The following is a 16574-nucleotide window of genomic DNA, read 5'->3' as shown; positions in this document are numbered from 1 at the left end:
ATTCAGTGCTGAGCTGCTACAAGGGCCAGAGCCCTGCACTCAGAAACCCCTGTGGTGCTGAGCTGCTTTGTTCTCTTGTGTTTTGGGCAGGATCCAGAGAGGTATTGGCTTGATTCATTAGTGACTTTGGGGCTGTAGCTTGCCACTGCAAATACCAAAGGCCACAAGGGGACTGGAGGGAACAGCAAACAGACAGAGTGGCTGGTTTGTATTTTCCTGTTTGGCATGAGCTTTTGGTGGGGGCTGTGCAAAGAAGCCCCAGCAATGGAGTCTGTGAGGGTTTGAGCAGGTCTGTCCTGTTTGCACAGAGCATGGAAACAACCCAGTGGCTGTGCTTCAGTGGGGATGGGGCAGGTCACTCAAACCAAGCAGCTGTTTGGAGGAACAGTGTAGAGGAGCAGTAAATTGCACTGTCAATGCAGAGGCAGCAGCTGCACAGTGCCTCCCCTGCCTGAGCTGGCACAGCTTGCTCAGAGCTGCCTCCCTTTGCCATGCTGGCCGTGGATTGCATTCTTCTACTCAGTGTTCCTTCTTTCAGGTCACTGATCTCCAAATCAGGCCAGAAGACAGCATGGCCCCATTTGTCCTCTGTGCTGGAGCATCACTCTTGCTAGCTCATGTCCTCACTGTGCTCTCTCCCTGCCTGCTCCAGCTGCCCTTTCCCTCTGTGTCTCTTGCTGGCCTCAGAAGGTCAGTCATCACTTGGGACCACGACTGAAGCTTGATTGAAGTCCCAGTGACAGCTCTTGGTTTCCTATTGACTCTGTGATGTCCTGCTGTGACTTATCAGACTGTTAGACCTGATCTTCCTGTCTCACTCAGTGTTGCTGAGAGTTTATTCAAGCTTTGCTCTTTTAATAGCTTCCATCATTTTGCTTTGTTATTTAAAAAGCTCCTTGGAGGAGTTTGGGTTTTTCCCCCTTAATTACTGTTGTTATTGCCAGTGATTTATGCAGGGTTGGCAGGGTCAGCCAGCCCTGGTGCCTGCTGTCCCTGGCTGTCCCCATTCTGTACAAGGCATTTTCCAGCAGGAGTCAAACAGTAGGAGGGAGTGCAGGGGTCCTGCCAGCTCTGCAGGAGGGTTCAGAAACAAGGGAGCAAGAGGCAGCAGCAGATACATGGAGCTTTACTTGTAGCCCTGGCTCAGCCCCAGCAGTTATCCAGCGAAGAAAAGTCTCTGTGAGCTCTCAGCTCCAGCAAGGAAAAGTCTTTGCAAGTTCTCAGCTCCAGCACTCTGCTTCTCCTTGTTCTTTGCAGCAGTGTCAAAGTTACTCTTGAGAGAAAGGAGGATGGTTTTATTTTTTAACAGCTATTTACTTGATTTTGGTTTGTGCTGTGACAGGAATTCCCTGGTCATTACTGAGACATACCCAGTAATACCTGTTAGCCTAAATAAACCATAACTGGATTCTGCTGGACTCTTCCTTTGAAGTTTTTGGCAAATATTCAAACCCTCTTTCCCCTTTAGTCTTAAACTATAAATAATATAACTCCCTGCTATAAATAATACACTCAGTGACTCCATTCTAAAAGCATATGGAAAACTGGTTCCCAGCAAGAGGATTGGCTGTGACTGTGTCCATCAGCAGGGCCATTTTGGCAGCTTAACAAGATGACTCCTCAGAGCTGGAGATCAAGCTTTCAGGAATAGTTAGCATGGTTGCTCCTCATAGGAAACCAGACACTTCAGAAATGGTTTCCTCTTGATTCTGGGAAAGAATTCAGTTGTTGAAAGAAATCAAGCTTCCAGCACGGAAGTTGAGGGTAGAACAGCCCAGAAGCTGGCCAGCTCGTAGGGCCCTTGGCCAGCCCCACAGGCGGGGCGGATCTGTGTGCCGGAGTTAAAAGCGATCCCCCTTGGCCAGCAGTGCTGTGTGTGGGGTCACTGAGGCACTGAAGCCAAGCACTGCTGCCCATCCTTTGCACAATCCCAGAATGTGGGAGCTGCTGGTTGCTGACAATTCCTTACAAGGGCTCTTCAGGAATTTCTGCCAGCGTTGCACCTACAGGAGCCGGTCCGGTTCGCCGTGGAAGCACGTGTGTGCTGGCAGCATCCCGCTGTGGGCTCTCGGCCGGAACAGAGCGCACAGGGATAAGGTTGGCCTCGCTGCCGCTGTGCTGCTGGGGGTCCCTGCAGAGGGAGGAACTTTGCTCTCTGCTGCTTGCCTTTCTTTGGGGAGTGGGGAAGGTTTAGGTGGGGGCTTGTGTCTGTAGCTGTCAGCAGCACTGGGCTGCTCTGTTGATGATCTGAGTGTGACCGTGTCTAAGCTCTCCCAGAATTTCCTGCAGCTGCCATTGTTCCCTGCCAGAGCTCTCTGGCTCTGCACGGGGCTCTGTGAGAGGGGGGAGCTGTGCTGCAGAGCAGCTCTGGTTATGACAGCCTGTTTGCTGACAGCAGTAAACTCAAAACAGAGTTTGCTGCAGTTGCATCCTCCTGCTCCTACTGTGCCTCCGTGTTCAAGAGCCAAGTGTTACAAAGCTTTCTCAGGAGACACTGAATTCTTGCTTTGGCTGGTTCCAATGCCTGATCAAGCCCCCAAGCAGACAACTCCTCTCTCTTGCCAGTCCCCCTGGAGCTGAGTGCCACTGCTCAGGCCTTCAGATGTGTTGGGGCTCTCCAAGGCAGTAGTGGAATTGCTGGGTGACATTCTAGCACTTGAGTCAGCTGCTCCCCAGCCTCACAACTGTCCACTCAATAGATCAAGCAAAGCTGAAAATGAGAGATTGGAACTCGTGTCTGTTTAATGACTGCTTGCAATAGCAGGGTCTGGTGTTCTTCCTGCCTCTATGCTCAAATAGAAATGAAAAGGAATAGGCTGTTTGAAGGACAACTTTCCATGATTTCTCAGCAGATTCAAATATTGGTTGTGCTCCCTGAGGTTGCCTTTATTGTTGAGCAGACACTGCTCTCATGTTGCTGGGTTTTCCATGGGTATGAACCCTCATCAGCCCTCTTTAGAGAATTGCACAGTATCCAAAACCTGCTTTCCCTGAAACCAGGGAAACTTTGGAGTGTTCCATAGATATTCCTATGGAAAAGAAATAAGAAGGTAAAAGTGATTGTGCTCTGCTCACTTGCAGAAGCCTCCCAGACTAGCTGGTTTCTCTGAAATCTGTTCCTAGCTCATGGGTAACTTCTGTTTTCCAGCTGGACCCACAGGCACTGCAGGACAAAGATTGGCAGCGCACAGTCATCTCAATGAATGGGGTAAGTGTGCAAACAGAAATTAGCTCTGCTTCTGTACCTCCTGTGGGCTTTATTTCTCTGCTCTTCATTGCAGCATGAAAAAGAAAAGAAAATGTTTAAAAAGTGACAGCTGTTGTGTTTGGTTCAGGTGGAAGTGAAGCTGTCAGTGAAGTTCACCAGCCGGGAGTTCAGCCTGAAGAGGATGCCGTCCCGCAAGCAGACAGGAGTGTTTGGGGTCAAGATTGCCATTGTCACCAAGTGAGCTGATGGGTCACGTTTCTCCCCGCTGTGTTTCAGGAAGACAGCTGGCCAGTGGGGTGTATTTGCCTGTGTCCCCTTGAGGGGTTTGGCAGTCCAGCCTGCTCCACTAGTGTAGGAGTGTAGATGTGGCTGCAGACTGGAGATGCTGTACAATCTCCGAGCTTCATTTTTTGCAGAGATAAAAACCAGTGTGCACACAGGCTGTTTACTGACAGCCTGTCACTCCTCTGAATTCCGGAAATCCCCCTTGCACTTGCCTTCTCTGTAGTTAGCTGACATGTCACAAATTTCCAGAGCCACTGAACAGTGATGTTTCCTTTCCATAATCAAAAATGTTCAAGGTCTTTGGATCCCATTGTATTATTTTAACCCCTGATCTTTTGTCATGAATCATTTGCCAGCAGAAACCTGTTTGTTCTGTTGTATGGTTTGGGAAGTGTGGTATTTCCTCCCCATGGAATTGCATCAGTTTGAAATCAACAGAGTTGCTATGTATCCAAGGGCTGTTTGGGAATCCTCTCATTACCTGGGCAGGCTCTGGGGGCACTGGGACTTGGCCAAGAGCTCAAGTGCTCGAAGCTGCAGAACAGCCAGAGCAGGGCTGACACAGTCAGAGTTTCAAAAGGAGTTTTCAGCTCAGTCCTGACTGCCTGCTCAGACTTCCTACCACCCCATTTGCCCAGGGAAGTGTTGGGGTGCTTGGAGCCATCCTGGCTGGCTGGGGAACAGGCACAGAGGGTCTGGGCTGAACTGAGCCCTTCTGTCTGGAGAACTGAACAGTGAAGTGAGCCCCTCTGTGTGTGTCCCCTCAGGAGAGAGAGGTCCAAGGTGCCGTACATCGTGCGGCAGTGCGTGGAGGAGATCGAGCGGCGCGGGATGGAGGAGGTGGGGATCTACCGCGTCTCCGGAGTCGCAACCGACATCCAGGCTCTGAAAGCTGCCTTTGATGTCAGTAAGTATTTGGGTCTGATTTTTCCCTTTGCTCTCTCAGAACCTGCCTCAGCTCCCTGTCAGGTGGCTGTGCTATTTTTAATCTTATGTTGCCCAAGAAGCATTAAGAAGTAGAGCTTCTCACTCAAGGAAAATAATTTTAACCATGACTGCATATTTTATTTACTGATATAACCCAGGACATAAAACAGGATGATCCTTGTACCAAACCATGTTTTTTTATTCTTCCCAGCAGAGATGAAATGATGGCTTTACCTGCCTTGCCAAATCTTTGTAAATGGCAGACACCTCTCTGGGGGAAAACATCAGCAATCAGCAGTCATAATTTCTTCACTGTTGTGAGGTGTCTAAATTAATAGAAGTCTTTAAAATAAAGAATGTTTTGTGAAAGCCAGTGTTCCTTAGAACTAGGAGGGTTATTTATGTAACTGGGGTTGGGTGGTCAGGGCTTCTCTCCCTAACTCCATCTGGACTGATGTGCACAGGCCTAGAAAATTAGATCACTTTGAGCAACCTTTACAAAGCTCACTTTGATCTTGAGCAGAAAAAGGCTCCTTACTGGTGCTACATTTAAGAGTGGCCTGTATGTCCCAAAAGGCACCTGAGATCAGGCAGGTGAAATGCTTCTGAATTGCTGAGGTACAAAAAGTGAAATTTTTCCCCACTTCCAGCTTCTATGTGATGGTCCAAGAACTGTTCAAGCCACACTCCAACAGTCACAAGATCTGTGCCAGACACTTAAATTCACCCTCCCTGCACTTTTCCTTCAGTTTCTAGTGAAATTTCCTTCTTGTGTTTTCTTTTCAATGACCCTAAGATATTTAAAACCACTGATGAATCACTGCTAGTGCAAGTGAGGGTCTTTCACAGTTTGAAAAACAACTTTTTTCATTTCTGTGAAATGCTGGCTTACACTGCTTTATGAAACCAATGCTGATTGGTGTTTAGTTCAGGGAGAGGGGCTGGTTTTATTGTTCTTAATAGTAACAAAATGGAAATATAAGGCCTGAATTGCCTTGGCTACACTCAATAGGGAGTTAGAGAATCTCAGAATCTCTTAGTCTAAGCTGTTAGAGGCAGGGAATTGGAATAACAACTGCTGTCGGTAATAAAAGTTGAAATGCATATAAATACAGTCAAGTAGGGCTTGTTCAGATCAGGCCAGGTTTGCTGGCACAGCACAGCTAGCCCTGGGAGGGTGAGGTTCCCTGGCTTGCTGTAAAGCAATGAAGTGTTTGCAATCATTTTTACAGTGCTTCTCAGCTGGAAGGTTGCTCATTTAATCTGGAGAAATGTAAACAGGAAAACTCCCATCTATTTGGGCAGAGACAAAAGATAAACAGACCCAAAGGGAGGAAAAGGAGGAATGCAAGGCCAGCAGTCCCTTTACCCTTGCTGTACTGTCCCTGTTTCAGATAACAAGGATGTGTCGGTGATGATGAGCGAGATGGACGTGAACGCCATCGCGGGCACCCTCAAGCTGTACTTCCGGGAGCTGCCGGAGCCCCTGTTCACAGACGAGCTGTACCCCAACTTTGCCGAGGGCATCGGTGGGTGCAGCACGAGGAGCCCTGGGCAGTGGAGGCTCTTCCATGGGAGGCTGCTCTTAAAGCATCACAAAACCCGGATTTAGAGTGTTGGGCACAAGCTGGAGCAGGCTGTGAGGGGAGGGGGATGGAGCTCACGGTGACATTGCCTTCCCGGTGGTGCGGTGTGGGTGCCTGCCACGCCGTGCTGCAAGCTGCAAGGCCCAGGTTTCTGAAGGACAGGGTCAGGACAGACTGCCAGCCTGCCTGCTGGGGCCCTGCACACCCACTGCCCAGGCAGCCTTCAGGGAAGCCCCCTTTGGAGGGGAGGGGGATATGTACCTCATCTTATCTTGATGCAAAGAAAAACGTCAATGATTGAAAGCCTCAAAGCACTTGAACTGCTTTGAAAAAGAGACAAAAGGATTCTTTAAACATTTGTGAAATAAATGGAATGAGATGCTGTGGGGTATTGATGTGCAACTCTGACCTTCCAGCCCATGATGATGTGGTCACAATCCTTTTGGGACTATCCATATTGGCTGTTCTGGGACTTGGCTCAGTCAGCCAGACTTGCACTCGCTGCCTGTGGTGATGTCTTGTTCTCTGTCTTGCAGCACTTTCAGATCCTGTTGCAAAGGAGAGCTGTATGTTGAATCTGTTGCTATCACTTCCAGAACCCAACCTTGTGACATTCCTTTTCCTTCTGGACCATTTAAAAAGGTAACTGTGGTTCCTTCAGAAATGCATTTAATGTGTAAAGCATCAGCTATTTTGAAATGTGGAGCCTTTTCTTTAAATACCTGCTGAATCACAGAAATGAGGAATTATTTGCTGATCTGCTGGAATTGTTCATCAGATAACTATTGTCTCATGCTCCCTTAGTGAGGTAGTAAATCCTGAATTCCATTTCCACTCATACTGAAAAAGGATTAGGACTGGAGGAAAGGAGTAACAAAAGAGTCAGGGCTTATCTATTGCATATGCAAATTTCTGCTGCAGTGTCACTGAGACTGCACCTGCACCTGGATACACAGACCAGGAAAGGTTTTTGTACAAACCATGAAGATTTACCTATATTTAAGGTCTAGGGAACCTTGTCTCAGAAAGTGTCTGAATTCCAATACGCTCTATTTTTTTAATTCCAGCACTTTGCCTAACTGCATTGTCAGTTCCTTTTGTAGTCAAGTCTTTCTGATTTTGTATATGTCTTTGTAATATGGTTGTACCTGTGAAAAAGTATTGCCATGCACTTGACATTAATGCAATAAGCTGGCTTAATGCTTGCCCAGTGTGTTGATTTGCGTGTGTTGTACATATCAGAGACTGTCCCTGGAGACATGAAAGATCATTTTGTGATTAAGAGTCTGGATTAAAATCCAGGAAATCTGGGCTTTAGTTGTGTTTCAGCTGCAGACTTTTCTGCCCTTGGGCAAATTTTTTAAACTTTGTGCCTTGGTTTCTCATTTAGAAACTCAGATATTTATGAAGGTCTGCCTTGTGCATTGTTCCTTCTCCCAGGGTTGCTGAGAGGGAAAGTGTCAACAAGATGTCCCTGCATAATCTTGCCACTGTCTTTGGACCAACACTGCTCAGACCTTCAGAGAAGGACAGCAAAATCCCTGCTAACCCAACCCAGCCCATCACCATGACTGACAGCTGGTCACTAGAAGTCATGTCCCAGGTAAAATCCTGAATGTGCCATTCCCTCATGTGAAGACACTTTCTGGGAAAGCACAGTCCTGTGGCAGGCCTGGCTCAGTGACCCCACTGGGTTTTCGTGGTCATTTCTTTGGTAAACAAAACAATTTTTGCCCTCACAGAGACATTTTAGCTTGTCTGTAGAACAGTGTTCCTTCAGGCAGGTCAATCTGCATCTGTACAAATATGGTTTTTCATGAAGGGATGTCTGTGTGTGTGCATCCTGTGTGTGCTCCTGCATGGGAAGAGTTTCTGGGGAGCTTTGTCCCAGCACCATGCTGCTGGCCTGGGATAAAAGAATTGGCAGTGTTTCCACAATGCTCCTCAGCACTTAAACCACCTTCACTGATGCACAACAAAATTCTTTGGCCACTGCTGCCTTTGAAGGCAGAGGATTGGAGCACAGAGCCTGTGTCACTGAGTCACACTGGTTTGTATTTCTCTGTTGAGTAATGGCAAATTCTAGATTGAATTTTTTCAGTGCTGGAACTTCCAGCATGATTTTTCCACCTGGAATCTAAAAAGAGTATCTCTGAAGCACATCAAGTTCTACTTTTTCTGCTGCTGTTTTACAGCATATTAAATACACAGCTGCTAGATGTCCCAGAGAGAGCTGTGTCACTTGCTCTCATATAACCAGGATGAGAGTGAATTTTTACAGGGCTTTAGTATTACTTTGTCATTTCTCTTTCCAGGTTCAAGTTCTTCTGTACTTCCTGCAGCTAGAGACTATCCCTACCCCAGACAGCAAGAGGCAAAGCATTCTCTTTTCTACAGAGGTGTAGGTGCCTGCGGTACCAACAGGACACAAACTGCTTTTGGCAAACTCTGTCACCCTGGGAAAAAGATGACTGGTGTTTCCTCAGACTGTTCCTGGGCTGGGGAATTCTGGCCCTCAGTGCTTCTGCAGTTTGGCACCCAGAGACAAGCTGGAGAGAATGGAGAAAAACCTCCTTGTGCTGGTAGAACCAGAACTGAGCGGAGATGGAGCTGTGCAGAATCTCCACTAGAAGGAGCAATAGACACTTGGACAAATGCACCACAGAACGTGGTGGATATTCTTGTTAGGAATGTGACAGAAGGTATTCCTCATTTTATGGATTTAATTTATCATAAAGAAACTTCAAGATTTCTACTGGACCACTTGATAGGACACCCCTTTTTGGGAGAGGGGACGTTAAAGGATATATCACAACTGTGTCTTTAATAACTGCTGTTTTTCAAGTACTGTTTGAGGCCACAAAAAATAGCATTGCTTTGCAAGAGGAAGGAGAAGAGAAGGGTCTGGGATCTAAAATTCTCTCTGCAGAAATTGAAGTCTTGATTTGAATATGGTTCTAAAGAAATCAAAGAGTTTAATGTACAGCTAGAACTGTTGGCTGGTTGGGGGCTGGGTTTTTTATTTTGTTTGTATGATTTTTTGGCTCACCCAGCCCTTCCCATAGAAATGTTTGTACACCCCAGGGAAGGAGATGCCCTGCTCTTGCCTATGTTGCACTTCTGATGGCTTTTGTTGGGTTGAGACAGACTCAACAAAATTAAATAAATAAATACAGTAAATGAAAGGCAGGGAGAATAACAGTTAGTGATTCTGTTGTTCATTTGCTTATAAAAGCAGGGGCCCTGTTATCCAGGAAGGATTGCTAAATTCCTTAGACCCCACCAAACTTAATGAAAATTAATTGGGAAGACTTAATACCCAACACTCCAAAGAAAACATATTATCTCTGCAAAGGTAATTGAAGAATTTGTGGATTAAAAAAAAAATTAATAGCTCTCAGTTTAGCTGGCTACTTACTCCAGACATTTATCAGAACTTTTTTTTTTTGATACTTGAATTTTTGGAGGCTTTGTACATTGTTTCTACAAGAGTCTTTTTCTGATAGATACAAACACTCTGAAAAAATGCCAGAATGTACTTCATGGACAATCTAGCAAGTAGCATGCATTGTGAATTCTCCAGAAATTCCAACTCTGTTTTAATTAAGAGCAGTGGAGAAATTTCTGTGGAACTCCATCTAGCAGTACAAAAGATCTGGCCAAACACCAATTTTTTATTTCCCTCCCTAAGTCAGTTGAAGCTACAGGGGTGGAAAAGGCAGCAGGATTTGTGCAGGGAATTGAAAGTGCAGGATTGAGTAGCTGGTATCCAGAGGCAGCACTCTGGCTCTGAAGCAGTTGTGCCAAACATCCTGGGGGTGGGAGCAGTGCCATTGTCCTAAACTATTCCAGCCCCAACTACTCCTACCCAGCTATGCAGCATCCATTTAGTGGCATCTGTCCATCATCATCCTGGCTGGAAGTACAGCTGGAACACAAGGGAAGGGATTGGCACAACAAGGGGAGAGAGGGACAGATGTTGAAAGATTGGTAGGGTCAGGTTGTCAACATCATTTACAGGGAAAAATGACACAGAAAGCAACTCCTCTTGTGCTGAATTGCACATTTTCTGATGGGTGATCTGCAAACTCTCAAAAAAAAAGCAAAGGAGTGTTTCAAGCAAATAGAAAAAAAAATTAAAGGGATTTTGTAGTCACTGTAATTCTGACTGCTGCAGAATATTAGAAATTATTGTACTGTGAAGTTGCAAAATCAGAGAGGAACAAATATAAATTTCAATTTTGTGAGTATATCAATATTTTGCATGCTTTGTAAGGATTCTTATAGGAATTTAATATTGCTTAGTATCCCTCCCTCCTTAGGTCTGGGAGCAAACCTCTTTGTAATGTAATGTACAACTAGAAATTCCTTCTCTCTTGTATGTATCTCCACAACATTCCAACTTCTGAACCCGCAAAAAAAAGAAAAAACTGTCTGTAGTAGGAAGTGCTTTTTGGGGGAGGGAGGGAATGAAGGCAAGGAAACTTGAAGGCTTAAGATTTTGATTTTTTAAATTTTTATATTCATTTTTTGCCTGTTTGAAGGTAAAAATTGGTCACAATCCTGCAAAACCATTGACTTGAGCCATGTTGTGCAGAGCAGTAAAGCATTCTCTGTGTTTGTTTCTCTGTATTTGTTCTCCCTTTTCCCCAGCAGCCCCACAGCAATCCTTGCACTCCTGCCTGCTCCCACCTGGGGGATGGACCTGAGGCAGGAGCAATGCTGGTGACTTCATGGAAAAGGGAGAAAAGCCAAGCTGCACCTGGTGCTGGGTGCTAGCCTTTTCCTTTGGTGTTTGCAATCTGTGGCTGCTCCTTGCAGTGCTGAAACTGGAAAGTAATACCATAATGACTGTGCCAATTTACTTTTGCCCAACTTTTTAATTTTTTATTTATATAGGAAGTTAATTTTAATATTAGATTACTGATCTATAGTATGTAACCATGAGAAAATTGCTTTTGCTTTGGTTACTGTGACAGGTTGTTGCTGTCAGTCTCTCATTACAATGCTCAGTTCTAATGTAATGTTATCTAACATGCAGGCATGTGGATCAGGGAAAAAAGTTAATTTAACTTAACCCATTAATTATTTCTGTTAAGTATGAATATGTTTTCCCCAAAGCTGGTAATTTTGGGCTGGAAAAGATAGTGGATCATATTGCTGATGATGAAATAATGGACTGATTTGAAATATGAGAATTGATTTCTTGAATTTCCTTTAATTTTGCAATTCATTTTTTTTCCAATAGTCTTATGTTTTCAGAAATTAAGTATTTCCAAAAGGCTTTTATGTTTCTTTCCCAGGGATGTTGGCTGGGTTTTTTTGTTTGTTTGGAGGGGTTTTTTTTTGTGTTTTGGCTTTTTTTTTTTTTTTAATAAGCCTTATCATACTTAAACAAAAAGGGAAATGCAAAACTTGGCTTCAGAAAAGGCCTTCTGATTTCTCCTCTTATATATTCCCTTGTGAGTTGTGTCAGAAAATTGAATTCTTTAATTTTCTGTGTTAAAAGGTACAATATAAACAACACAAGAGCAAGAAGTTACCCTTTATGTGTGCACTGGGAGATTTTGCTCCTTCAGTTTCTAACGTATTGGAGAGAATTTTTTACAAATGTCACTTTCAGGAACAGGAATCTGAAATGTTTAAATTTTCAGCTAAGGAAATTCAGGTGATTATGATAGTTTGTGTCTCTCCAGTTTAAGGAGAGGAATAAGCATCAGTTTCTTGGCATTTAGAAATTACCTTAAAATTTCTTGTGGGTTTTTTTAACACTGAATAGGTTTTTAAGTAAAATTTTAAAAAGTTAAGTAAATGAAGGGAAAAGTTTTCAAAGATGGACAAGAAATAACAGTTACTAGCTCAGAGTCAGCTTTGTGTTTGTGTATGCTTTGTACGGGAGGGAAGCGTCAAAAACCAAATTGAAATACATCCATTCAAATGCTGCTGGTGTTCTTTATTCTTGCACATTTTTAACAAGGTGAGGTAGTAGCTAAGCTATTTCAGGCTGTATTTTAATGCTGCTATTTTTCAGTGTATAGCTAAGGGCAGGATGCAGCAGTGGGGTGCCCGTCCTTGCCAGTGCCCACTGCCCACCCCGGCTCCGGCCCTCGTGGAGTGGCCATGAGCTGGTGCAACCACAGCTGGTGGATATTTATGGCAGGTGCAGGATTTTTACAGTTTATTAGTTTTACCTGTTTAAAACTGTTTTATGGTTGTTCCTGTTAGTTTTCTATGAGTTTATTTAAAGAAATGGACTGTTCCCTAAGGCAGACCTGGATCTCCGGATTAGTTTGTCACCTGTGTAACACTGGAAGACATCACAATGTGTCAATTTACCTTCATGTGCCATTCTTTCAAGTGTGTATCAAATGTAAACTGACCAATGTGGTTTTGGAAATGTTTAAAGTCTGATGGCAAACCCCCAACCTTCTCCCATTCCTCACTAGGTAATCCTTTTGTTTCAGTGCTGGTCACCTACTGGGATAATTTTACCAGATGTGGCATTCTTCTTATGGAAGTTTTAGTATAAAATGGGAAATGTTTTAAGAAAAAAACTTCCCCTTTCTCTTTTTACTTAAATTCAAGATGACAGGGATTTGTAGTAACAGGAGACCAATACATTTGTGCAGGGACTTGGGGGGATTTGCTTCTGTTCCTTGAAGAAGAAAAATCTGAAAGGGCAATTCCCAGATACAATCAAATTCTCATATGATATATAAAGTCACTTGTTTATGCCCTCTTAAATTTCTGCTCCAGGGATGTTTTTCTTTGTAGATTTGCTAACACTGTCCTACTGCTATTAGTGAAAAATAAACATGGTACCATTCCCTTCCTTTAACACAGGGCCTGTACAACCTGAGATACTGGACTTGGACTGGTATTAGCAATGCTCCATTCTGAACTAGGATGAAATAAATGTTCATGTGTGTTCTGTGAACTTTCTAATTGAATAGAATTAAATCCATGGATTGCCCTTAAAATCAACAGAAGCTATAAAGGAAGCACTTATAGTTAATAGACTGTTCCTTAACAGTCATTAGGGAATGAAACCATCACAAATGGAAAAGGGAAGCAAAATTAGGAATTGCTCAAGGTGATGTTGCTTGGGGCTAGAATGAGGCTCTCATTTTGAGTTCCAGAAGGTGGCTCATGCCCTAGATCACTGAGCAAAGGCTCTCTTGCCAGGAAATGAACATGAACATGGGAATGGCAGGAATTTAGCTACAGCAGCCTCACAGTTCTGATGTGCTGCAACCCCTCTTTCTTGCTAGTGAGCATTCACAGTTCAGGGCTAAGAAAGCAAAGCTTATCACTTGCTCTCTACATTTCTCCCTGAGGCAGCAGCTATAGCAGCTGTTTGTCAAAGTAGGTGAAACCACCACAAGGAAGAAAAAAGCTCCTAAACTCCTAGAACCACAAAGTTGGATTATTGTTTAAGCTAGAAGTCTGGTTTTGGGCTGCAAGGATCAAATGCCACAACAGCTGTAATGACAGAAGGGTTGGGGCAGTAGGACCAAAGCAAACCTGAGTTTGTGTTGCCTTGAGTCTCCCTTCCCTGACCATATCATTAGATTTATCTCACTTGGGTCAAGGAAATTCATAAATCCTCTTGTCCAGAATTAGAAAATGACTGAATTACCTAGTTTGCCTCCACTGTTGATTCTCTTGTGCTACCATCTTACAGTGACATTGCTGGAGACCACTGCAGAACGTGCAGCAGTTTTTACATCATTTATTTCCTGCTGCCATGTTTCCCCTCACAGTAAGACAGACCCATCCTTTCCCAACAGAACCACTTCACATCTTTCTGCTCTGTAGAAATACCACACTGAGAGGTTCAGTTTGTAGCAGAGCCCTGGAGATAATTAAAATACTTCTAGTCTTCTTTTGCAGAGTGGACCAGGTAGTGCTAAAGTTCTGGGCTCACACAGGGATGTGTTGTGAGCTAAATAAAATTTTATCACTTACAGCTGTTCAAGCATATTTGGGAATTAATATGGTTACAGAGTGCCCAAACCTAGATGAAGTGTTTGCTCTACTGCTTTGTCTTAACCACAATCATGTTCAAATCCTCTTGTCAAAAATGGTTCACCAGAAGAGAGAAAGTTTTGTTTTGTGCTAGAGCTTTTGCTTGTGTAACTGCTGTGGTTTTTCCCCTGTGGTGGGATGTTCTGAGGAGACATTCTACAGATGAGCTGTTTCTCTAATCTGCAGGATGATTTATACCACCCAGCATTTTATATCCCTGTGGATGTACAAAAGGGCAGGCTTGTGTACAAAACAGCTTCCTGCCTGCAGGGAGGCTCCAGCAGCTTCCTGGAGTGACCCCAGGCAGGGTCACAGCAGCTCCAGCCCAGCAGGGAGCAGGGCCTGGCTGGGTGCTCCCATCTCCCCTGGGCCAGTTTGATCAGGCTCAGAAGGAAGCTGTGAGTTCCCTCTCACTGCACCCAACCAAGTGATCAGCTGCTGATCTAGAGTAGCTCAACATTCTTCTATTTTAGTCCCATTTTGGGAGAAACAGGGGCAATGCTAATTTGGGAATATACAAATAGCTGAGAATCAATCTGTATCTAAAACCTATTTCATATCTAGTAGATGGTAATATAGAAGCTGCTATAGCAAAAGGTCATTTCTCCACAAGAGCCTTTTCTACTCCCTGCCTTCTTTACTGCTTCTTACAGCCTAAAAGAAGTCTTGTCTTGGGTTTCACAGTCACATCCAAAACTTGCAGAACCCTGGATAAAACTTAGCTATGCAGGGACCAATGTTTCAGGAGTACTAAGAGTGATTACCAAGGTAGCAAAAAGAGGGTAAGGAATTGTTGTGTTGGGATAATGAAAAGCATCACAATGAAATGGTGAGTTTAAAATGATCTCACAGCAGGACACTGAAATGTTGTCCTTTCTGTGTCTGTCCAGCAAAAAAACCAAAACAAAACAACTCAACCTTCTCTTGCCTATGTAAGTTGTGTAGTTTGTTCTTATCTCTAGTATTATAAGTGTTTATAATCCATGAAGAATTCCAAGGAAAGGAGTTAAGACTATTTATTTAAATATAAATACAATTAAATTATATAATTAGTCCTAAATTATCAGATGTAGAAGACAAACAACTTGTTATTGTTTGGATAATTTTGGGTTTCATCAGAGCTAATACTGTTGGCATTATTTTAAACACTACTGTGTTAGGGAGTCAGTTTTTGACATTTGATTCTGCTGTTGGTAGTGCTTCAGTATCTCATAGTGCTCAGTTTTGGGGAAAGAAAACCTAATCCTAATAGTTTAATATGGAAAGGTGTTGAAACCATACTGCTAAACATCTCTCAGTTTAGGCCCAAAGAGAAGGGGACAGGGAAAAATTGTCATTTTGGATTTTTTTTTTTTAACTTTCTGAGAAATGTGGTATGAAAAAGGGATCCAAGAACTGTATTTGGGGGAAAAATGTCTTAAGGCATTTGTAGCCTTTCTTTGTACACAATGTTAAATAAAATCTCCTGTATCTATGTTGTCAGGTTCTTTTGGTCTTATTTAGTTAAAAGTGGGTCTATATTACACTGAATGTGTGAATTGCATTCAGCTGAGTTTGCTGGGGGCATGGAATTCAACACTGCTGTTTCAAAATAAAAGCTGTATCTTGTTTTACAAGGTAAAAGCTGTATCACCTAAAATGTAGAGGTCAGTACAGAGAACTAAACTGGAACAACTTGAATGTGTGGAAATAGTTTACATGGAAGGTAGAGAAACAGCTGAGCAACCCAGTCCCTGTTCAGATCTGTATGAATCCTTTTGTAGGAGTTCTGTTTCAAAACCCGGCCTGTCTCAGACTTTGTCAACTTTGCCCTTGTGTGCAGAGCACTTGAACTGTAGTCAGTGTTTACTGAGAAATCAGCTCTGGCCTCCAGTTCTTCAAACACTGCATGAAATTAGTGGGATCTTGTAGGAATCAGTGTGGAAACTGAATCAGTTATTTAAATCAAGTTAACTTGGTGCTTTATTTAAACATTGTTTAAATTATTAATGTAATTAAAGTACATTTATGTTTGAATATAGTCCAAATTTAATATAATATATAAACCTTTCTACAATAAAAAGATACCTGCTTGAAAGCTCTCTAGCCCATTTCATTAAGTGTGGACCACAAAGATGACAGGGCTCCATTGCAACATTGGAAATAGATAAAATGCAATGTAATGATTGGCTGCATTGTTTAAAACTACACTGAGAGTCATGCAAAGGAGGGGAAACTCAATGACTATTGCTAATACTTCTGACTAATACATCAGTGGTGTGATGATATAATGTAAAAATGTGGAATTCTTCTGCCAAATGGTTCTCCCTGTCCCAGAAAATGAACCCTTGAGGTGCAGCCACATGGAACAGCAGCCTCTGGATGAGCCTGGCAGGGATCATGTCCTGCCCCGGGCACTCTGCACCCACAGCCAGCTCCTACCGTGTCCAGCTCTGCACTGCCAGCCTGGAGCATCCCAGCCACTCCTCCTGGATGTTCTTCCCCTGCTGAAGGCCCGGGTGAGGCTGGTGCAGCCTGAGCAAAGCACCCAACACACCTTC

General features: G+C 43.6%; 1 protein-coding gene across 1 annotated transcript in view; it reads left to right on the top strand.

The window, feature by feature from the left end:
- Positions 1-15516, top strand: part of BCR (BCR activator of RhoGEF and GTPase) — a 100463-nt gene extending 84947 nt beyond the window's left edge. Inside the window, exons 17-23 of the mRNA XM_063173294.1 lie at positions 3149-3208; positions 3336-3445; positions 4261-4400; positions 5815-5949; positions 6543-6648; positions 7447-7609; positions 8322-15516. Of these exons, the coding sequence (XP_063029364.1) occupies positions 3149-3208; positions 3336-3445; positions 4261-4400; positions 5815-5949; positions 6543-6648; positions 7447-7609; positions 8322-8411 (804 nt within the window). The 3' untranslated portion in view covers positions 8412-15516. The remainder of the gene's footprint in view (positions 1-3148; positions 3209-3335; positions 3446-4260; positions 4401-5814; positions 5950-6542; positions 6649-7446; positions 7610-8321) is intronic.
- The last annotated feature ends 1058 nt before the right edge of the window (positions 15517-16574 follow it).

This window comes from Melospiza melodia, chromosome 20, assembly GCF_035770615.1.
Source record: "Melospiza melodia melodia isolate bMelMel2 chromosome 20, bMelMel2.pri, whole genome shotgun sequence".
NCBI lineage: Eukaryota > Metazoa > Chordata > Aves > Passeriformes > Passerellidae > Melospiza > Melospiza melodia.
This window is presented reverse-complemented; position numbering and strand designations above follow the sequence as displayed.